The following is a 23,805-nucleotide window of genomic DNA, read 5'->3' as shown; positions in this document are numbered from 1 at the left end:
TGTATTGGGGTGTGATGATGATGTATCTCTTCCGTGTTTCACATTTAGCGCCAACCTCCTTTGGCTGATTGACAGATTGTTGGATGTTATTGTCATGCCTATGTAACAGGTAACAACGACCTGTCAATCAAACAGAAGAGGGCTGGAAATGCATTGAAACACTAACGCACTTCTAGCCTTATTTGCATATACCTTCAAAAGATAATTTCTCACCTCCAGGGCGCTGCTTCGGGGACAGAAAAGCATATATTCTTATATTGTAAAGAACTAAGCAGCCACATTTGGGTTGGGGAGAGGGTAAAAGTTGTTGACTGGTTCACTTCAAATCCTGTCTACGCATGGGGATTGGAGCTCTGTATGAGCAAAAGAAAGCTCCGACCACTATAAAGATTTATTAAGAAATTGATCCACACAAAATTTGGCAGCTAAAAATGACAATCAAACAATAACTCTCATACAGTATTTTTACCCTTAATTCATCTAAACTGATAACCTAACAGACTTTCTAAAAACACTTGGTACTGTAGGGCAGAACATTTGTATCATAGATCTCTCTCCCTCCATACATATAAAAAAAACACAAATCAGAAAAACCAAAATAGGATCTAATTCAAACACTGACCAGACTTGTAAGATATGGCTTAGGCAGTTAATAGTGGGACTGTATAGAACATTTTTACAATGTTAGAGCACTGAGGCATATGGAGGTTCACAAAATGGATGCCCTCCATGTGCCAGAGAATGGAGCACGAGGCTCTTCAAGATGATCATGTGGATATAATGTTAGAAATATCTGAACACAAATTCTGTGTATACATATTTCCCAGAGCTGCTTAATGGTAAAAGCAAGAGAAAACAGATGAGGTTGGCCTCAAATCCTAAGTTTAAAGGAAGATATGTTAATGAATTACATGTGCTCATTTGGCTGAAAGGGTTTTGTGAGTCTTTATTATTTATGATCTATCTAAAAGATAAGTCATTAATGTTAGATCAGTGGGGGTATGACCCCGTCACCCCTATGATTTGTTGATTGAAGTAGCTCAGCTCCTTACATTTTGTAGTGGCTGGATTGAAGGATACTTCAAGCTCAACCCTCAACCAAGTGAATGGGAGATTGCAGTACCATCGATGGCCACTACATAATGCACAGCACTGTGCTATCAATGGTAAACCATGGTCCCACTAAATCAGCTGATCAGTAGAAACCTATTTAATCCAGAAAATACTAAAAAAGAAAAATCGGCATTTACATTTATGATGTAACATTCAACACTTCAACAATCACTTAGAATTTTCTAGAAAATATCAGGATTATTCTATGCACATTATTCTTCAGCTTTTCCATATTTGGATAACACTTGACAGGTTTCAGCTACAGTTATATACTAGAAATGAACATATACTAAATGAAGTATGTAAATATTGCACTGAAAGAGACAAAATGCCTCTGGTTCTGTGTGAGTGGTTCTAAGCAAAGTAAATACAATTTCCCAACTACTATGGAGTCAGGCTAATACATCAGTAAACAGTCTATAACCCTAGCAATTAGGTTAATAATATTGCTTTCAGTGGATTAGTACCACCCTTAAAGAGGTGGCCTGAAAGGAAAGTTTATTTTAATCCTCAATGTTTCTCTATTTAATGGAATAATCTAATGGCTTTTCTGATATACTTTCATTAAATAGTCCCTACTGTTCCCTCTCTACACTATCCATTTTATTTTTTTTTACTTCCGTTTTGATGACATTGCATTTGAGAATCTCCTGTGCATGTTGAGATACTTAAGCAGGACGTCATCAGGGGGCCTGGGCCGCAGTCACTGCCGCAGCTGCTTTGTTTCACGGTAAAGAAAGAGTCTCAGTGACATGCTTTTCAGGGGCTGTGTTTGTTCTATTGAGTATTCGTCAGTTGTCAATTCCAACACATGCTCAGTATCTGCTCTTGGGCTGTATTATTTTCCAATGCACAGTGACAGTGCGCTCCCTTGCCAGCTCTAATGGGAGTTGATGAGCCAGCAAGAGACAGTGACGTTTGTTTTGGGGACTGTGCTGGTCTCTGCTCACTACATTCTCACCTTTTCAATGCGCACTGACAGTGCACTTACTTGCAGGCTTGTCACTTCTCATTAGAGCTGGCAAGGGAGCACATCGTCACTGCACATTGAAAAGGAACATCGCACAGTGGGCTCATACTGAGCATTTATTGGAGATCGTTGGAATGGTATAGACTTTTTAATCAAAGTATACTATAAAAGCAATTAGATTATTACATAAGACATTAAGGATTAAAATCAACTTTCATTTCGGACCATCCTTTAAAGTACAGTCATGGTAGAAAGTGTTGGCACCCTCAAAATTGTTTCAGAAAATCAAATATTTCTCCCAGAAAATGATTGCAATCACACATGTTTTGTTACACACGTTTGTTTTGTTTGTGTGTATTGGAACAACACAAAAAAAAAACAGAGGAAAAAAGAGGCAAATTGGACATAATTTCACACAAAACCCCAAAAATTGTCTGGACAAAATGGTTGGCACTTTTCCAAAATTGTGGGTAAACAACTTTGTTTCAAGCATGTGATGCTCGTTCAAACTCACCTGTGACAAGTAACTGATGTGGGCAATATGAGAATCACACCTGAAACCAGATTGCGCACACCTGAAACTTGCCATTGGTGAGTATGAACGAACATCACATGCTTGAAACAAAGTGGTTTACCCACAATTCTGGAAAGGTGACAACAATTTTCTCCTGACCATTTTTGTGGTTTGTGTGAAATGATGTCCAATTTGTCTTTTTGTATCTGTTTTTTTTGTGTTGGTCCAATACACACAAAGGAAATAAACATGTGTATAACAAAACATGAGTAATTGCAATAATTTTCTGGGAGAAATACTTCATTTTCGGCCATGACTGTATGTAACAAGAAATATATCCTAAAATATCACTTGAAAACAATCTTCTGCCCGTAGTATACAATGCAGTCCAGTCACCATATAAAATCAGCTCAAGTATAGCTGACCAAATACTGCAAATTACTAGGATTTCTGCAGCTGTTAAGAATCTCAAACCATACCGATTTCGTATTCTGCATGATGAAGGTTGTGATATCATGGAGTCTGACAACCACGTCATGTAGACCTGTGATATCCATAAGTATGTATAATAGGGATTGTTTACGTTGAATACATCAGTTAATATGGACAATAACTGGTCAACACATGAAATGCTCTTTAGAGATAAACCTGTACCTGTATTGGGACATTGAGGTCACTGCAATAGTTCTCTAATCAGGGTGTATGCTGGGCTGATCATATAGAGGCTCTTTAAATGGACAAGAGGCACATCATCACAAATACCCAACTTTACATGGGTTACTCTACCAGTGTATATCGGTTTCCTAGAATTAATGTCCGACTTCAAACTCAATCATTTATTGTTTAATTTAAATAGATCCAAAACTTTGTCCTATTTTTCAAGTGTTTTTCAGTTTTTTTGTAATACAGATACTTATCTACATAGATGATACATAGCAATAATACTAAAATTTGGACTAAGTAGATCCAACACCAGGTATATATATATTTCAAACTATATGCAGGGAAATTGAAACTCTAGAAAAAGGAGCTATAATCTCTATCCAGATAAATTCAGAAAATAATCGGCACGAAATGTTAGCTCTAAAGAAGGTTTAATGCTAAAAGGTAAAGAATGACTTTAAAATAATTCCAGTGTGTATGTATTTAGACTATGTTTCAGGATAGTGTGGGTTATAGTATAAACCTAGAGAAAAAGAAAACATATTGCTGAGATCCCACAGGCTGAGACATTCGGGGAATGAAGATTAGTGCTAGGCGTTTCCGATAAGATATGTATAAATCCTTGACATTCCCTAACGTACAGTACAAACAAAGACGGTGATTGTTCCCTGGAGAAATCTGACTCCGTTAACAAATGACACTGGTGATCTGACATTGCCAGGCAGAACGGCTCGAAATGTTGTCTACCGCATAACTACATTGTGTGTAGGTGCTGACATTCTTCTGTCGTCTTAAACTGACTTTCATTATTAATACTGAAAAGCTTTTTGTTTTGTTTTTTTGGCTCTAAACACGTTCACAACCACATTTCTAACAATGCAACATTTCCTTCACATAGTCCCATTATGACCGTAGTGGCATATATTGTCAAACTCATTTATAAATATCGTCCTTTGTATTACATTATACTGGTGTGGGTTTTTTTTGTAGAGTCACACAAAATTGACTGCAGGTTACTTTTTATGAAATAATGGTTGAAATTTGACCAGATTTTTTTTTCTATTATTTTTTTTTTAATTTCCATTGCATCGGCCCCATTTTTTTGCATGTCTGATAAACAGACCCTTGAATAAAAAAAAGTCATACTGTAGACTACAATTTCCCAAACCAGCTTAAATAGGAACCTAGTCAAGGGTTTCATAGAACATAGCAAACATGAGAACTATTGTAGAAGCAATGGCAAATGGGTCTTAGCCTGTTCAAAGAAACTTGGCATAGAGGAAAAACAAGCAGTCATGAAATGTCATCTAGTATACAGTATACCTACATCACCACTAGACTAAGCTTTATGAGGTTGAAATCGTATTGGGGGGGGTCCATATGAGTTTTAGGTTCTAAGAGGTAATGTTTCTCTTTGTGGAGAGTGACATGCCTGACATGCCAGTGTAAGGAGACTTATAGGCCATGCAATGTTCCTCTGGGAAAATAAATAACTGGCATGTCACTCTCCACAAGGAGAAACGTTACACCTTAGACCCCAAACAGAGGCCTCTCATACAGCCAAATGAGATCTCATGTTTTGCACTGAGGAGGGGCAACACCCAGAAACATGTCTGAAAATTGAGATTCTAGTTTGGCTTCTTTTCCTAAATCATGTGACGAGGCTCATTAAACGATCGATATTGAATTTTAGGATTGCTACTTGCATATATGCATTTTAGAGTTTCCAAATGGCAAATAAGGTTGGGACTCACGACTGTAGATTAAATGACCAAAACATAATAAATTAAAAAAGATAATGTAGAACTTCCATCTGAGAGATCTTACCACGACGACCAGCTAGGATTGAGTGAGGCCACTGGATTCTGCTTGCCTTACATTACCGACATGAGCACAATAGATTGCTAGTACAACGGAAATATTAGAGATTTATCTGTGTTGGAGAAGTTATAATCATTACATCCTAAAGAAAAATATAAACTATTCTGGCCAATAGAAAATATTTGTACCTATAATAGTCTTCGAATAAAATACAATTTTATACCAAAACAATACAAAGTTAAGCAAAACCATTTGCCCTTTAACTACGTAAAAACATATGTGTTTTATAAGTATGCTAAAATAAATCTTAATTTGTCCAGTGTACTTGTAAAGACAGACACAAAAACAGAACATTCATTTGTTCATAGGCTAGGCAAAGCAATGATACAAAAGACATGGAAGCAGAGTAAAAACACAGCAACAATAAAAATAGAAGTGGCCTACAAAATGTTTGTTTTACAAGACAAAGACTTTATCTTGTGTTGCCAAGTTCCCTGCTCTTCACACATTTGTGCTAAGTATAGTAGATCTACACCATTAAAATACTTCCATTGTGGCTAAAGAAAGAGCTATTGGAACCTGGCCGCCAGGAGCCACTCACACAAGTCATCTGAATGAGCTGTAACATATTCCCTTGTCCTTACAATGTGTATCGGCGGGTGTTAAATGACAGCAGCTAGGTAAACATTCTCCCAGACACACAGCTGACCTATAGTATGAGCTTGACTGCTTTATGTACTTTCACAGGGGAAACTGCTGGTGAACCTCAAATGGACCCTGAAAGCTGGTGGTCGAGATGTCATGAGGTCAGGACAGCACTGTAAGTGTAACAGTTCCTTTTGTCCTCTTCAGAATAGCGACTGCTTCCTCGTGAGTCACACCTTCCAAACTCTGTCCATTCACAGCAATGATCTGGTCCCCTCGGTTTAAGCGACCATCATCAGATGCTGCCCCCTGCAACAAGACATGGCAAAAAAAATATATATCGTTATTAAAAAAAACAGGGGTGAAGCTCCAAACAAAAGTTAAAATTTTCAATTACAGATCACCTGTAAATGTTATTATAACACGGCTACTTGCCATTCCATCTTTCACAATTTTGTTTTTAAAACTTGTTTTATTTAAAAGGGTTGTCCACTACAACCCTTTCTTGATCTAAATGTTTGGCCCCGATAATCAGCGCTGGCGTCACTGTCCGCGCCTTCGGACAAATCGAACATCAAGAGGAAGTGAGAAAACAGCCGCAGCCCTGACTTCCTCTTGATGTTCGATTTGTCCGAAGGCGCGGACAGTGACGCCAGCGCTGATTGGGTGCCGATCTCACGTGTCATAACAACGACACGTGAGCCCCGGGAACGCGAGTGCTGACACCTCTGGCACAACGCCGGCACGGGAGGTGAGTATAAGCATGGGGTATGAGAAGGAGTTGTCCAAGTAGTGCACAACTTCTTTAAGAATAAATAGCATATCAATGATTAAATCAACTAGAGAGAAGAGTGACATACTATTAAGGTGAACAGTTTGATATGTTCACTAGTTGCCTGCTCCTGGCCTAACGGATATGATCAAGTGCATGCAAGAAAGAATAACATCAGACACACACATCGGATGTAAGCTCTCCTTGATCAGCTATGGCACAGCTCCAAGTGTCTTTATTCAACCCGAACATAGACTTATATAAACTGTAAATAGAGGCTCGGTTAACCCTAGAATGGGAGTAACCAGATGTATTCATTGATTAGTCCATGGGCAGATCCATGAGGTCATCAGGGGGCGTGGTCCATGATGTCATCAGGGGGCGTGGTCCATTATGTCATCAGGGGGCGTGGTCCATTATGTCATCAGGCGGCGTGGTCCATTATGTCATCAGGGGGCGTGGTCCATTATGTCATCAGGGGGCGTGGTCCATTATGTCATCAGGGGGCGTGGTCCATGAGGTCATCAGGGGGCGTGGTCCATGAGGTCATCAGGGGGCGTGGTCCATGAGGTCATCAGGGTGGGTTGGTCCATGAGGTCATCAGGGGGCGTAGTCCATGAGGTCATCAGGGTGGGTTGGTCCATGAGGTCATCAGGGGCGTGGTCCATGAGGTGATCAGGGTGGGTTGGTCCATGAGGTCATCAGGGTGGGTTGGTCCATGAGGTCATCAGGGTGGGTTGGTCCATGAGGTCATCAGGGGGCGTGGTCCATGAGGTCATCAGTGTGGGTGTCTCCAAGCGATGTGTCACTCTGTGATTGGTTAGTCCTTCTATAGTATTCAGCTTCCTCTTGGAACTTCCTTGTACGACAGTATGTAGTCATAAATAAAGTCTCCACCTTAGCCACATGTACAACAGGATGTAGTCATAGGTCCAGTTGCTATCTTGCATAACAGAGCATGGTGTGATGAAACAGGAAATGGCAGCCATCTTTTGATCTAAACAAGCTTATGTAAGGTGAAATAATACACTTTATGGGTCTTTTCTCTCAATCTCCTATGTCTTGAGGTTAATTAAGTATTTGATCCTATGGCTCTCCTCAACAATACCACAAAGCATCAGCTCCGCTTTACATTAGGATAGTGAATAAAAAGGGAATGAAAAACAAAATTCTTATTATTGCTTTTACAGATTAGGATAGTAGCTGGACAGGTTTTGTAAAGGCTGCACCCGATGGGGTGATGGGCACGTCACACTACTTTCCCCACACTTTAAACGGGTTATTTAGGTTTTTCACGAAAGTCTGCAGTCACTCTATGTGACTACAGACATCTGAATCCTCTCTCATCGCGCCTTGAGGTTTCTCCAGTGACGATGGCAAGACAAGGCGGTCGTATGCCCACAAATATGTGATATGCATACTTCCGGCTACATTCCGACTAGACGTGTGCGGACTCCTTCAATACAAATAAATTGAGTGAGTCTGCACAAGTCTATTCGGAATGTGGCCAGGAGTATGCATATCACATACTTGCAGTCATATAACCGCTGAGAAATTTCAAGCTTGCGGTCACTTTTTTGTGATAAACCTGGAAAATCGCTTTAAATATTTGTCAGCAGCTTACAGAATTCTGGCGTAAAAAGCTTTGAGAAGTTGCAAAATTTTGATGCGATGTGAGGTTGCGCTAAAGTTTTGCAACTTTTAGTGTTGTCACGCCTTTTTTGGATGTTGTACAGCCATTGGAGCTGACATGGGCATGGCAAACATCGTTTGTCAATTTCATGATAAGCGGTGGCTTTCCTTATGCAACAAATCTTACTTCAGTCCTCGTGGCGAGGCGCATGCCACTTTTCAGATGTGCCGGATTCATTAAGAGCTGTGCACCTCTTAATGAATCAGGAGCATCTGATTCCAGCACGCCTACCCATTAAGTTGAGTCTATAAAACACCGGTCTTGACAAGTCAGAGCCATTATTTTCATATGGTACTATGTACTATTTTTTTCCAATGAAATATAGAGGGTGGTCTTTCTCCTATTTAGCATATAGAAATAGCCACCTGTGCTATGAATACGGCTTCTCTTAGGAAAACCCCATCATGCTGTTATCATAGCTTTTCATCTAAAACTATGAATAAATATCAATCAGCAGTGTAATCTATTGGGGCCTCCACTACTTTCAATGCTACTCGCATATATCCTGCAGGATGGCACTTCAGTAGCCAAGGACATACTGTATGAGATATATTCTGGCTACTAATGGTCATATCTCAGGTTGTATCGCAGCTATAGAAGCGGTTCTCAGCTTCAAAATGAGACCAGAATGGTCACGTTAGTTGCAATCTAGCTATCTGCAGCTTTGCACTTCCCGACTTTCACATTAATTTGTGATATCAAGGGCTGAGTTGCAACTACAGGCCTTTCTGGACTTTCACGCACATGTATAAGCGGTGACTGAACCCGTGCGGGCACCGCCCCTGTGATTGAAACGGGAACGCTGCCGGGGGGGAATAAAGGTAATTTTCTCCCCTCAGCATTCAGCTACATACAGGCGCCAGGCAGGTTAGTAATGCTATTAACCTGTAGATTAACCCCATATCTGCAGGTTAATAGCGTTTTTGATGGTGACAGGTTCCCTTTAAATGAGAGCCAGGAGAAATCAATCCGGGCAAAATACCGGTAAGCCAAAAGCTCCTCATCCAATCAGTGTAAATGTTTTCTACAAATGCCTTCACAGTATTCTTATCTATATCAGTTGAAACCAAAAATAAGTCCCTATATGCTGAATTAATACCAAGAATGCCTGGAGAGGCCTGTTCATGTTTAAATATGTGGTCAAGGAAGTTGGTAATTTGGTTACCTAGCTCAAATTATATCTGTTTGGTGAAGAATTAGACGTCTCTTGGCCTTTTCTTAGAGATGAAATAAGTATTCTCTGCCAACTCACAAAGAAGCCTGCTACAAAAGAAAGCTAATTCTACTTCTATTCTTGAACAGTCCCTTTTAATAAAGGATAGAGTAGGTAGAGTGGGGAAAAAAGTATTTAGTCAGCCACCAATTGTGCAAGTTGTCCCACTTAAAAAGATGAGAGAGGCCTGTAATTGACATCATAGGTAGACCTCAACTATGAGAGACAAAATGAGAAAACAAATCCTGAAACTCACATTGTCTGATTCAGAAATTAATTTTTTTCAAATTTTGGTGGAAAATAAGTATTTGGTCAATTACAAAAGTTCATCTCAATACTTTGTTATATATCCTTTGTTGACAATGACAGACGTCAAACGTTTTCTGTAAGTCTTCACAAGGTTGGCACACACTGTTGCTGGTATGTTGGCCCATTCCTCCATGCAGATCTCCTCTAGAGCAGTGATGTTTTGGGGCTGTCGCTGGCAACACGGACTTTCAACTTCCTCCAAAGGTTTTCTATAGGGTTTAGATCTGGGGACTGGCTAGGCCACTCCACGACCTTAAAATGCTTCTTATGAAGCCACTGCTTCGTTGCCCTGGTGGTGTGCTTGGGATCATTGTCATGCTGAAAGACCCAGCCACGTTTCATCTTCAATGCCCTTGCTGATGGAAGGAGGTTTGCACTCAAAATCTCACAATACATGGCCTCATTCATTCTTTCATGTACACGGATCAGTCGTCCTGGTCCCTTGGGAGAGAAACAGCCCAAAAGCATGATGTTGCCACCCCCATGCTTCACAGTAGGTATGGTGTTCATTGGATGCAACTCAGCATTCTTTCTCCTCCAAACACGACGAGTTGTGTTTCTACAGTTCTACTTTGGTTTCATCTGACCATATGAAATTCTCCCAATACTCTTCTGGATCATCCAAATGCTCTCTAGCAAACTTCAGAAGGGCCCGGACATGTAATGGCTTAAGCAGGGGGACATGTCTGGCACTGCAGGATCTGAGTTCCTGGCGGCGTAGTGTGTGACTGATGATAGCCTGTGTAACATTGGTCCCAGCTCTCCGCAGGTCATTCACTAGGTCCCCCCATGTGGTTCTGGGATTTTTGCTCCCCGTTCATGAGATGATTTTGACCCCACGGGGTGAGATCTTGTGTGGAGCCCCAGATCGAGGGAGATTATGTTAGAACCCTCCTGTTTGTTTTTTCCATCTTGTGTTTTGCGGTCATGTGACCATCTGCCTTCATATTCCAGCTCCGCCCTTTTGGCTGTGCTGGACTTCAGTGTTGTTTGACTGTTATGCTAGCCAGGTGGTTCTGTGCCTTTCTCTGTCAGTTCGCTTGGTCCTTCTGGGACCTCTAGTACTTTTTTGTCAGTTTATCTTTGTGTGTTCAGCAACAACTTCTCTGTTTAGGAGGTGTCCCATTTTTGTTCCAGTCCTTAGTTCTTTTAGGGATCCCTCCCCTTTATGCTTTAGGTCTTCGTTCAGACTAGCCGAGGACTAAGGCGGGTCTGTTCCCAAGGAACAGGCAGCCTGCTACATCATAGGGATTCAGCTTAGTCTTACTGTAGGGAAAGCTTTCCCCTTTCTTTCCTTAGTACTTGTTGCAGATTATAACAGATTATCAGTGGTCTTGTATGTCTCCCATTTTCTAATTATTGCTCCCACAGTTGATTTCTTCACACCAAGCTGCTTGCCTATTGTAGATTCAGTCTTCCCAGCCTGGTTCAGGGCTACAATTTTGTTTCTGTTGTCCTTCGACAGCTCTTTGGTCTTCACCATAGTGGAGTTTGGAGTGTGACTGTTTGAGGTTGCGGACAGGTGTCTTTTAGACTGATAACAAGTTCAAACAGGTGCCAGTACTACAGGTAATGAGTGGAGGACAGAGGAGCCTCTTAAAGAAGAAGTTACAGGTCTGTGAGAGCCAGAAATCTTGCTTGTTTGTAATTGACCAAATACTTATTTTCCACCAAAATTTGAAAAAAATTTCTTTCCAAATCAGACAATGTGATTTTCAGGATTTGTTTTCTCATTTTGTCTCTCATAGTTGAGGTCTACCTATGATGTCAATTACAGGCCTCTCTCATCTTTTTAAGTGGGAGAAATTGCACAATTGGTGGCTGACTAAATACTTTTTCCCCACTGTATAAAACATCCCCTTAAAAACGTCTTAAGCATAATTCTAGTTTATCGCTCAAAACATCATGATCTTGTAAGAAGGTTTCCAATTGGTCAGGAATGTGATCTTGTTCCCTTAGTAAAAACAGCTAAAAGGGATGAATACACATATTTGTAACCGGTTAGGGCCTTGCAGATGTCAATGATTAATGGTGAGTGATCTGAAATACCCTTTTGAGCATAATGTAAAACATCTAATATGAAGGAGTTCCCAAAAGCATAAGGGACATATATCTCATTGTACATGTATAACATGAGCACTCCTTAATCATCTGATAACATTGGTACCATATATCTATTCACCCTAATTCAGGAGTAAAACTTCGGAAATAAGTTGTTCCAAGAAGGTTTCCCAAATCGCAACCTGGGGTCTGAAGCCGATGTAATAAGATGTCAAAGATCATCCTCCAATGCATAATAATATAGTATGGTATGTGCACATGTTGAGTATTTGATTGCAGAAATTTCTGCACCATTTCTGCATCTCTTGGCAGGAAAACGCAGCCTCAAAAATGCTGCATTTTTGCCTGTGTTTTTTCAGTGCATTCAATGGGTGAAAAACGCAGGCAAAAAAACACAGAATTGACATGCTGCAGATTATTTTCTGCACCAAATCTGAAAGCCAAAAATACTCAACGTGAGCATGACACTTCAGGTTTCTCATTCACTTAGCTTAGCTGGCATCAGGTTTTTCTTCAGGTTCTGTGACAAATCTGCACAGAAAAATACAAGACAAAAACGCCAGAAATCTGCAACGTGTGCACAGGCCCTTAGGATACTGCATCATAAAAAATAGCCCTGATGAACAACATCTAAAGAAGCGGAGGATTGGGGGATATATATACTAAGAATTACATATGGAATTGAATCAATGAAGGAATGAATAAAGACATAATGCCCTTCTGGGTCACACAATACTTGAGTAGCAACCCATCTAACCGACCAGTGCACCAAAACTGATACACCTCTAGAACATTAGGTGTACATACTATGTCGAACCCTGACCCTTTTAACTAAATCAGATATTAAATGTGTCTCCAGAAGACAAATTATGTGGACTGGCAGGCACACTGATAGGAAATAACATACTAGGTTTCCTCGCACTACCGAGTCCTCTAGTGTTCCAAGAGATTGTCTTAAGATCAGCCATTTTTATATTGGATAATTATCACTTCTTAGCTAGTTTGTGCACAAGTCTGTTGTCATATATCTCAAAAAATTATGAATGAAGTACAACTGTGTGTCACTATTAACCTTCCATGGATATTGGCCATTCAGTAAAGCCGATGAGCTTAAAGGAAATCTAAACAGCCGATACATACTGCCCGATCCACGGGTAACATGCATCAGGCACTTGCTTTACCATTTCAGCCTTATATGTTCAACTCTGAAATGCTGCGGCTTACCAGAGAAAACATAATTTCATAGCTGCTGAAGACCGAGCCGCAGAGGAGACTAGTCGAACATACAGGTCCCCAGCAGTTTCTCCCCGCCCGCTAGCCTGGAAGGACAGGTCTCTCCCTGCACACATGAAGGGAAAGACCCGCCAGTCAAATAGAGCAAGCGGTGAGAAGCTACCATGGATCCGCCTGTCCAACTAGTCTCCCTTACAGCTCAAACGACAGCGGTTTTTAAATAGTTTTTCTCTGAAACACCGGAAATCATACAAGTTCACAAGTCAGATATAAAAACCATAATGCTAATGTGAATAGAACCTAACATTTTTCTGTTTACCTTGCTAAATACAGTCTTCACATAGATGGGGAGATCACCGTGTGGGCTCCCGTAACCTCCAACAATACTAAAGCCAAGTCCATCTGGTCCTCTGTCAAGAATAATGGTTTTGTATTGAGGCGGTCTAAAATGAAAATATAAACCAGAATTAGAACATTTAGGGTCAACACATCTGTACATCTATACATGAATAGGATATAACAATACATAGCAAAATTCCTTTTCCAAATTGACATTGAAGAAGTTAAGAGGAATCAGTCACGTTGCATATGCAGTCCCATCTGTGGACATCATGATATAGAGAAAAAGCTGAGCAGAAGGATATATAGGCGTGTTGAAAAAGACTTAATTATTGAAATCCCTGCTATTTCTGAGCGTATGAGTCCGGTGAGTTGTACTAAGCAGTAAGGCTATGTGCCCACGATGTAGAAATGCTGCTTATTTTTTCTGCACCTCCCTGGCAGGAAAAACGCATGCGGATTTTACATGCGTTTTTCCCGCCAGGTAGAAGCGTTTGTCAAGCGTTTTGGCATGCAGGTTATCAAGCGCTTTTCCAAGCAATTTTAGCATCACTTGGAAAAGTGTTTGACAACTTGGTCACACTATATAAATTCATGTAACCGGCATGGATTTATATAGTGTGACCAAGTTAATAGTTAAAAAAAGAAAAAAAATGGTAAAAAATGAAAAAACAAACAAACATTATACTCCCCTTCTGATGGCCCCCGGTCTCCTGTACGGTGAGTCCTGGCTCCCCGGCGGCTTGCGATGGAGTAAAAGGGCCTTCCATGACTTCATTTAGTCATGTGACACGTCACGCGACCGCCGACGTCAGCGGTTGCGTGACACCTGTCACATGACTAAATGACGTCACGGAAGGTCCTTGTACACCATCGCAAGCCACTGGGGAGCCAGGACGCACCGTACTGGAGACCGGGGGCCATCGGAAGGTGAGTATAATGTATATTTTTTATTTTAAATTATTTTTTTTTAACAGGTACCATGGTACCCGGGGCTGGAGGAGAGTCTCCTCTTGTCCAGACCCGGGTACCATCCGCACATTGTATCGCTTAATATCCGCATGTGCACATGTAGTCATGCGGATATTAAGCGATTCAATGCAAGTTAATGGTGGCAATTACGCTGCGTTTCCGCAAAAATAATGGACATGCTGCAGATTTTTCCGCAATGATAATCCGCAGCGGAAATTTCCGCAACATGTGCACAGCACATGTGGATTATCATTGGGGACCATGGGGCACATATTACCAAGCGTTTTCGCTGTGGAAATTCCGCGACAAAAACACTTGAAAAACGCATAGTGGGCACGCAGCCTGACTGACAACTATCTCAGCATACAGTCACACTGGAAAGACTGTCAATCACAGAGTAGGACCGCCCACTGGACTCAAACACCAGGAATTTCAATGAACAACAAGTTATAATGAAAATTTTTCCACAAAAAAATTTATATCAGTCTGATCAGCTCCTCCTGCTCTATAACATCATGCCTGCAGATCACACAGTTTTCAGCATGTCTAATCCTCTTTCCTCTTTAAATACTTGAGTTCTATAGAACCTATTCCTTTTTGAAAGGTCTTAACAAGGGGCTGTATAATTAAGACAACCCGTATATGCATTAAAATTGCAATACCAAGAAGGAAAAATCTTAGAACTCTGGAAATCACAAGATCGATAGACATGTTAACAATATGCAAATGATAAAAAAATTAAAAGAAAATTTTGAAAAAACATCTCTATTTATTCAGTATCGAAGATGAGGACCATGCACAGAAATATACACACTGACATGCTATCAGTGAGGTTATTAATTGTTGTCTGAGGAATGTTCTAAAATGCTCAAAGCACTTGGGCACACAAACCATCAAGATCCACTGCTGGTAACTGCCATTGCGATTGCCGACCAATGACGTATCAGATGTACTCGAAGGAAGACAAGTCCAGAAACACCGCATTCCATGATAGCATGTTGAGGCCATGCAGACTGCTGACAACAGCATGATTAACATATGACCTGGCGTCTTCATGCATTAAAACGGCTCCTAGTGCATAGAAAGATGGTGATTGAGATCTATCCTCTTCAGCAATGAGTCCCGCTTTTATTTTGGATGCAATGATAGTTGGAGATTGGTCTGGAGACCATTCGAGCATGCTCCATGAAAAGGCCTTCATAAGGGAAAGTTACAATTGTCCTATTCCCGGGATTATAGTGTGGAATGGCATACTGTACAGTAGCTGTATCCCTCTAGTCATTCCAGGTACACCAACGGCTCGGCATTACATTGATTTGGTCTTGGAAATAGTGGTATGGTCATTTCTCCAAAACTCTCCCAGGAGCCATTTTTCAATACAACAACGCCAGGTCACATGTTGCTCGTGCTACTATTAGGCTGTGTGGCCTAAATACACTACCAGCCTGCAGAATCTCCAGACTCATCTTCCATAAAGCACATCTGGGACATCATTGGCCAGTAATTGTAAAGAGAGCTGCTAGCAGCTGATCTTGATGATTTGCGTGACCAAGTGCAGTCAGTGTGATAGAAAATGCCTTAAACAAACACTAACCCCTTACGTACATGACATACAGTTACGTCATATGTCGACTTTTACTTTCAGTTCCTGAGCCATCATCTTGTGGCAGATGATGGCTGTGATATTCAGCCATCATCTACCTCAAACACCCGCAGTAATTAACCTGTTAAATGCCGCTGTCAATATCTGACAGCGGTGTTTGCAGCACACCAGAAGGGGAGCATGTCACTCCATGTGGCCATTGGCGCGCCCGTGACACTATCGCAGGGCGCCGATGAGTTGCCATGACAGCTTGGGTTCCCTATGCTTGTCATGATGGTACTCCTGTGAACGCCAGTGGTATTTCTATCCTGTGGTATTACTGTAAATAGTAGAAGCAATCGGATGATTGGAGGTTCAAGACCCCTAAAGGGGCTGGACTAACAAATACAGTGAAAAGTAGAAAAATATATATAAAAAAGTTCAAATCACCCCCATCTTTTGCCCCATTAAAAGTAGAGAATTAAAAAAAAAATTAAAATACACAAATGTGGTATTAGTATGCTTGTAAAAGTCTGATCTATCAAAATTTAGAATTAGATTATCTTGATTGGTAAACAGTGTAATGAGGCAAAAAAAACAAAACAACAGCTCGTGTAAATTATGTTATCACACCCATAGGGGCGTAATAACATGGAAAGAGGGCTGACTAGTCTGTGGAAACTAACGCCCCATCGACTAGTCAAAGCGGACATTATAAATGCTTTTTTTAAACATTGATTTAACTCAATAACATTATACAGGGCTTGTTAGGCAGGGTATTTGGTCATACATATGTGAATGCTGCTGGGTTGGAGGGCATGGGAGACCCGACAGGTTCCCTTTTAGGTGTTTTGAAGCTTATACTCGATACTCAATATATTGAGAGGTTTGGAAAATTTTGTTTCCATTTTTTCATCATTTGCATATCATTTACATGTCTACCAATCCTGTGATTTCCAGAAGTTTACGAATTTTCCTTCTTGGTGATGTAATTTCAATAATGAGGAGTACAGTTTATACATATATACAGTGCATTGTGAAAGTATTTGGCCCCCTCGAAATTTTCTACCTTTTGCCACATTTCTGGCTTCAAACATAAAGATATAAAATTCTAATTTTTTGGGGAAGAATCAACAAGTGGCACACAATCGTGAAGTGGAACGAAATTTATTGAATATTTTAAACTTTTTTAACAAATTAAAAACTGAAAAGTGGGGCGTGCAATATTATTCGGCCCCCTTGAGTTAATACTTTGTAGTGCCACCTTTTTGCTGCAATTACAACTGCAAGTCGCTTGGGGTATGTCTCTATTAGTTTTGCACATCGAGAGGCTGAAATTCTTGAAATTCTCGAGCTCGTTGAGGTTGGATGGAGGGCGTTTGTGAACAGCAGTTTTCAGCTCTTTCCACAGATTCTCGATTCGATTCAGGTCTGGACTTTGACTTGGCCATTCTAACACCTGGATAAGTTTATTTTTGAACCATTCCATTGTAGATTTTGCTTTATGTTTGGAATCATTGTCTTGTTGGAAGATAAATCTCCATCCCAGTCTCAGGTCTTTTGCAGACTCCAACAGGTTTTCTTCCAGAATGGTCCTGTATTTGGCTCCGTCCATCTTCCCATCAATTTTAACCATCTTCCCTGTCCCTGCTGAAGAAAAGCAGGCACCAAACCATGATGCTGCCACCACCATGTTTGACAGTGGGGATGGTGTTTTGAGGGTGATGAGCTGTGTTGCTTTTACGTCAAACATATCGTTTTGCATTGTGGCCAAAAAGTTCGATTTTGGTTTCATCTGACCAGAGCACCTTATTCCACATGTTTGTGTCTCCCAGGTGGCTTGTGGCAAAATTCAAGCGAGACTTTTTATGGATATCTTTGAGAAATGGCTTTCTTCTTGCCTCTCTTCCATAAAGGCCAGATTTGTGCAGTGTACGACTGATTGTTGTCCTATGGACAGACTCTCCCACCTCAGCTGTAGATCTCTGCAGTTCATCCAGAGTGATCATGGGCCTTTTGGCTGCATCTCTGATCAGTCTTCTCCTTGTTCGAGATGAAAGTTTAGAGGGACGGAAAGGTCTTGGTAGATTTGCAGTGGTCTGATACTCCTTCCATTTCAATATGATCGCTTGCACAGTGCTCCTTGAGATGTTTAAAACTTGGGAAATCTTTTTGTATCCAAATCCGGCTTTAAACTTTGCCACAACGGTATCTCGGACCTGCCTGGTGTGTTCCTTGGTCTTCATGATGCTCTCTGCACTTGAAGCAGAACCCTGAGACTATCACAGAGCAGGTGCATTTATACGGAGACTGGATTACACACAGGTGGATTCTATTTATCATTACCAGTCATTTAGGACAACATTGGATCATTCAGAGATCCTCACTGAACTTCTGCATTGAAAGTAAAGGGGCCGAATAATATTGCACGCCCCACTTTTCAGTTTTTAATTTGTTAAAAAAGTTTAAAAAACAATAAATTTCGTTTCACTTCACGATTGTGTCGCACTTTTTGTTGATTCTTCCCAAACAAAAATTAGAATTTTATATCTTTATGTTTGAAGCCAGAAATGTGGCAAAAGGTAGAAAAGTTTGAGGGGGGCCAAATACTTTCACAATGCACTGTATATCTTCTCTAAGCTGCTGTATACACCATTTAGAGATATGGTCCAGGTTGCGGCAGTAAAGCATAACAGCAATAGACAGGATCTGACTCTCGTGTTCCAGGCATGGTCTGGGAAATGTGCAGAGGCCATTGTGCAGCGAGAGAGGAAGGTGAGTTGTGATAACCATGTGTGTGGTCTATGTATAGGTGTTACCTTATAATGTTTTCCTGTCTGGGATGATAAGAAGATGATTACTAAAGTGATCTCTACAGTACAGACATTTCGAGAGTATTAAAAACCATAGGCATCTTCATTAGGAGGAATCATTACAGGCCAGTCATTTTTACCAGAAGAGAAAGCACTGGATGCAGTACTTTTTTTTCTGTTAAAATGAATACCTATGGGAAATCAGACCCATTATAGACAATGGGGTCAATCGCCGTCTGTGTCCCTCATATGACCATTTCAGAATTTCTTTTAAATATAGATTGTGACAAATTAGAAAAACATCACGAAATATATGGACTAGTGCACAAGTTTACTGGAACTGTGATTTACTGTTGTGCTGAGTGGCACCATACAAGTGGGTTTCATCAGGTTTGCACATTGCACTTTTGGAGCAATGCCGGTCTGTTTGTTGTTCTGCACTACTTTACTTATTAAAGTCTTTATGTTATCATAGTAAATAACTGAAATAGAGTTGGAATCAGATTTTCATATATAATAACTAACAGATCACATTCCTGTAGCAGCTTTATCTAAACCTTGTATCAACAATGGTTTAGTGATGTACAACTTTACAAGAGATGGAAAAAAAAATCATAAAAAATAAAAAATCTGAGCCACGTAGACAGTAAGATATGCAAGGAGGTCACCTCGGATTCAAGAATAACTAAAACATCTGAACACAATGTAAAGTTAATAAACGTAATTGTTGTATAATTGTGTTATTCTTTCATTACAGGAGATGGAACTGGAGCCAAGTGATAAGCTGTGAAACTGCAAGATTCTAGTGGAATTCTATCAATCAATAAGCTGGAACCTATTGGTTCAAAAGGAATCTTGTTATAAGGTTTTCAGCATTATTAGAATGGTCATTTCATTTTTACATAGAAATAATTATTTATTACAAAAGTCAGATATTACACGTAAAGACGACACTGCAATATCCCTTTAAATACCATGTTTCCCGCGAAAATAAGACAGTCTTATTTTGTCCTCTGAAAGATGGGTTAGGGCTTATTTTCAGGGGAGGTCTTATTTCTTTTCCATTAACAAAATCTACATTTATTCAACTATAATAATGTCAATCACACACACACTGCACATACACATGTAAATATAGACACACTGCATATACATATGTAAATATAGACACACTGCATATACAGTACATACCACCCTGTCTCCTCTTCAGTTCCTCTAGACTCCTGCAGTTAATGGACCTTTGGGGACATCATGGTCACATGACTGTGATGTCACCAAAAGTCCTTAAGCAGTCAACCTCAACAGATGCAAAGGGCCCCGAAGAGTGGGGAGCCCTGAGAAATTGCCCAGATTGTCACCTCTTCCCCCTAACTTTGGCCTTGCATACCAACCAGCCTAATCCTCTTAGTTAGTCTAGACTCCTGCAGTTTTCAGGATTTTTGGTGACATCATGGTAACACGACCGTGATGTCACTAATGGTCCTAAAGCAGTTTTAACCTTGGAATACAGTAGAAATGCTGAAGGCCCCTAAGAGAGGGGGGCCCTGAGAAATTTCCCAGATTGTCCCCTCTTCCCCCTAACCTTGGCCTTGCATACCAGCCTGTCTCCTCTTTAGTTCCTCTAGACTAAAGAGAGGGGGGCCCTGGGCAATTGACCAGTATTACCCTTCCTGCAAAACCCCAATGCCAATCCTGACTGTAACTAGGGCTCATTTTTGGAGTGGGGTTGATATTTCAAGCATACTCCAAAAATCTTGTAAAATCATGCTAGGGCTCATTTCTGGGGTGTGTCTTTTTTTTTTGGAGAAACACAGTAGGTTTCAAGAAGTATCTACAGATTCTAAACATTTACAAGAAATGTCTAACATTTTCAACATGTAAGGTCACTACCCAAGAAAATTTTGTGACAAAAACACTGCAGATTTAGAAGCTTTTTTTTTATTTATACAAAAGTGACAGTTTTTTTGCTGTGATTTAGCCATAAGCTAGTCTTTGTAAAAACATCATAAAAAGCCATCTGGATGGATATGATTTTACAAAGGATAGAGTATAGTAGCAGAATATGTGCATGTGAAATAATACCTACCCCAAATCATCCTGTAATATACTGCTTGAAGCCAGGCCAGAAAAGCTGACTGCAGTGCCCACATGTTCCTGTTGTTGACCGGTGACCACACTCACGTCCCCCCCAGCCACAACCTGAAATGTAAAATTTGAACATTAGTGCATTTTTTATGGTTTACATCTTTTTCTTTTTTTTAATAGATTTTAATTAGCACTGTTCTGAATTTAAATGAGGTTTTCTGAGTTTTGCCAAAACTTGTCCACAGGCAGAAATTGTAATAAAATAACAATAAGAGAGTTACTTAGCCATTTAACCCCCTGTATTTCAGTGCCCAGACTCTGGTCCTTTGCATCAGTCTCTGTTTACCTGGCTGCGGTGATGACGTCCCATGTACCCCACGTGACCGCTACATCCAATCAATTGCCTCAATAATATACAGAATAAGACTACTGATGCCAGTAAATACAGGCAAGAATTGAGTTTGCCAAGTTCCTTCCTCTGGCTTCTTCCTGTCTTGGTTGGCTTGATTGACCGATTTCTCCAAATACACAAATAGGACACATTTTACACACTATATTTTATAAAACCAAAGCTTTTATTTAGGGACCTTGTCAGGATTTCAAGTTGATGCTTGTTTGGGCAGCATGGAACAGCTAGAAGGTTCCCTTTAAATAGGACCTGTCAGTTGCTCAAACTATTGAGTTAAATACATTGCAAAAATCCCTGCGCTTCCCCGATTCTATTGCTCTTTTTCTTTTGGTTCTGCATCACTGCATTGCAGAGATATTCACATTGGTTTCCTCTAGAGTGCACTATGTGAAATCTCTTCTTACAGTCCAATTGGGTGATTCTTCAGAGTCTTCTCTTGGGGTGTGCGCTTTCACCCCTCCCTCCCAGATACTGCCAGTCACAGCTTTGCAAAAGATCTATCAGTCTCAGATGCTGCTTAGCTGCAAATAGGAGGGAGGGGTGAAAGCGTATTCCCCAAGAGAAGACTCTGAAGAAACGCCCAGTTGGACTACAAACAGAAATTTCCCACACTGTGCTCCAGAAAAAACAAATTTGAATATCTCTGCAATGTAGTAACACAGCGCAAATAAGAAAAGAGTGACAGAAGCATAGGAGCGCATAGATTTTTACTCAATTTTTTTGAGCAAGTGATGGGTCCTCTTTTGATAGTTGGGGACAAGGTGAACCTTCCTAAAGTCTGTAGTCATAGGCAACAAGGAGAAGATCACTACCTGTCATCTCCTAAATGCTGTCGCAGCTTGGAGATCATAACCTGGGAAAGGCATCCAAGTGTCATAATCTCAAAACCAAAGTGTCCAAGGGGCTTCTGATCCTGTAACCTCGTCCCGCTTCCCTCCCTATAGGCACCATTTTTTTCAGAAAAACCTGCACTTTTAACCTTACAACTGTAAAGCAAGTTATTGAAATCTGCTTAGTCTTTCCAAATATGTAAAAAAGTGAAGGTTTATGTAGCTCCATTGTTAATCCAGGTGGAAGCAGGGCTTATTTTGACAGTGGATTAACACGAGCTGCATGAATGGCACTGAACAATGCTGAGCAGTGTTACCTGCAGCTCCATTGTGCCGGTGGCATTCTTCAGGAGGCTGACAGCCTGAGAGTGAGTCATTCCTTCAGTCGGTGTCCCACAAATACTAACAATCCTGTCGCCAACCTTTGTGTATGAAAAGAAAGAAAAAAAGTAGGTTACAAAGAAAGGCAGTCTCAGCCCACAGTAGGAACAAAACATACTTTATTATTATAAGAGCACTGGACTAATATAGTAAAATGAACAGAGGGAATCACCTGTTTTCCCAATTGGAATTTTTCCTATAGCTGTGCATTAACAAGGTTTTCTGGGAATAACTTTTCCCTCCCCATTGGCTTTTTCTAGGTTAAAATAATAAACTCATGTGTTACTCACACGGAGTCCAGTTATGCTTCTCTGCCTAAAATCGGCAGAGAAGCTCAGCTCAGTGATGGGCTGCAGCGGTCACATGTGAAGAATTCCTGAAGTCACCACTGGAGCCTGTCAACAAGACCAACTAGAAAGTGCTTCAATGGACATGGGGAGGGTGAGAAACACTTAAAATTATTGTCTTAAGTTATTCCTGGAACACCCCTTTAATTTACAAAGGAATACTGAAACCTAGATTAACTAAAGCACATTTTAAAGGAGTTTTCAGCCAAATATATTTTCACTTATGCGCTAAATAGTTGGCAAAATCAAGATTAGCAGGGGCTGATCATAAGGCTAAAAGAGGGGAACCTTGACCCCCCTCCGCCTTAGCTGTAGGATCATGGCAAGAAGGAAAGTGAATGAAGCGGCAGTAGACAAGGTACATTGCTGGTCCATTCAGTCTACTAATGCAATGAAAATAGCTTGTGATGGAGGTTCTCAGTAGGAAGACCCTTTTAAGTATTCATTATGACTTTAAATGTGGACTCAGTATGTGTAAGAAAGCAAATCCATGGCATGAGAATAATTTAAGAAATTGCTCACGTCTTTAGCAGAAAGTCTACCAAAGTCTACTGAATGGGGTTCTGAAAACTCCATTTATATGTTATTGCAAATTCTAAGTGTGGAATCCTTCCAAAAAAATCTGCAACAAATCTGAACATGACGTAAATAACAACTAAAAGGCATGTAGTGGATGGGTCCACCCATATGCACTGTCCAGCAGCTGAGGAATACCCCAACTAGCTCAAAGTGGACAATTCTAAATCTAGGATTAGCCCTCTACCCTTTCCTACTATTGCACTGTTAGTCCATATTCAAAACATGGCAAATTCCCAGGATATATGCAGTGTGGTTTTATTCAGGGCATGTTGTGGATTTTCACAAATTGCAGGATGGTTATTATCTTGTAGGTTTGCCATAGATTTTCAAAGTTGATTTCACCCCGATCTCAACTTTAAGTGTTCTCTGATGAGGACAGGCTTATTCTCATGTTCATTCATAGGAAAAATTGCAAAGTACTAGTAAAAATTTATTTATTATTATAAATCCTCTCCCTTCTC

At 40.4% G+C, this 23,805-nt stretch overlaps 1 protein-coding gene across 12 annotated transcripts in view; it reads right to left on the bottom strand.

The window, feature by feature from the left end:
* Positions 1–2,776: 2,776 nt before the first annotated feature.
* MPDZ (multiple PDZ domain crumbs cell polarity complex component) overlaps positions 2,777–23,805 on the bottom strand; it is a 202,584-nt gene continuing 181,555 nt past the window's right edge. For 7 of the 12 annotated variants that reach the window (XM_073668027.1, XM_073668043.1, XM_073668066.1 and 4 more), the window contains 4 exons: positions 22,355–22,459; positions 20,800–20,912; positions 13,327–13,450; positions 2,777–6,035 (listed from right to left, as the gene is read on the bottom strand). In XM_073668027.1, coding sequence (XP_073524128.1) covers positions 5,889–6,035; positions 13,327–13,450; positions 20,800–20,912; positions 22,355–22,459 — 489 coding nt within the window. In that variant the 3' untranslated portion in view covers positions 2,777–5,888. The remainder of the gene's footprint in view (positions 6,036–13,326; positions 13,451–20,799; positions 20,913–22,354; positions 22,460–23,805) is intronic. The other 5 variants (XM_073668150.1, XM_073668084.1, XM_073668093.1 and 2 more) reach the window with 1 other exon arrangement.

This window comes from Phyllobates terribilis, unplaced genomic scaffold, assembly GCF_046119375.1.
Source record: "Phyllobates terribilis strain yellow unplaced genomic scaffold, ASM4611937v1 Scaffold_1__5_contigs__length_1240528914, whole genome shotgun sequence".
NCBI lineage: Eukaryota > Metazoa > Chordata > Amphibia > Anura > Dendrobatidae > Phyllobates > Phyllobates terribilis.
The sequence above is the reverse complement of the archived record's forward strand: the minus strand, read 5'-3'. Positions and strand labels throughout refer to the sequence as shown.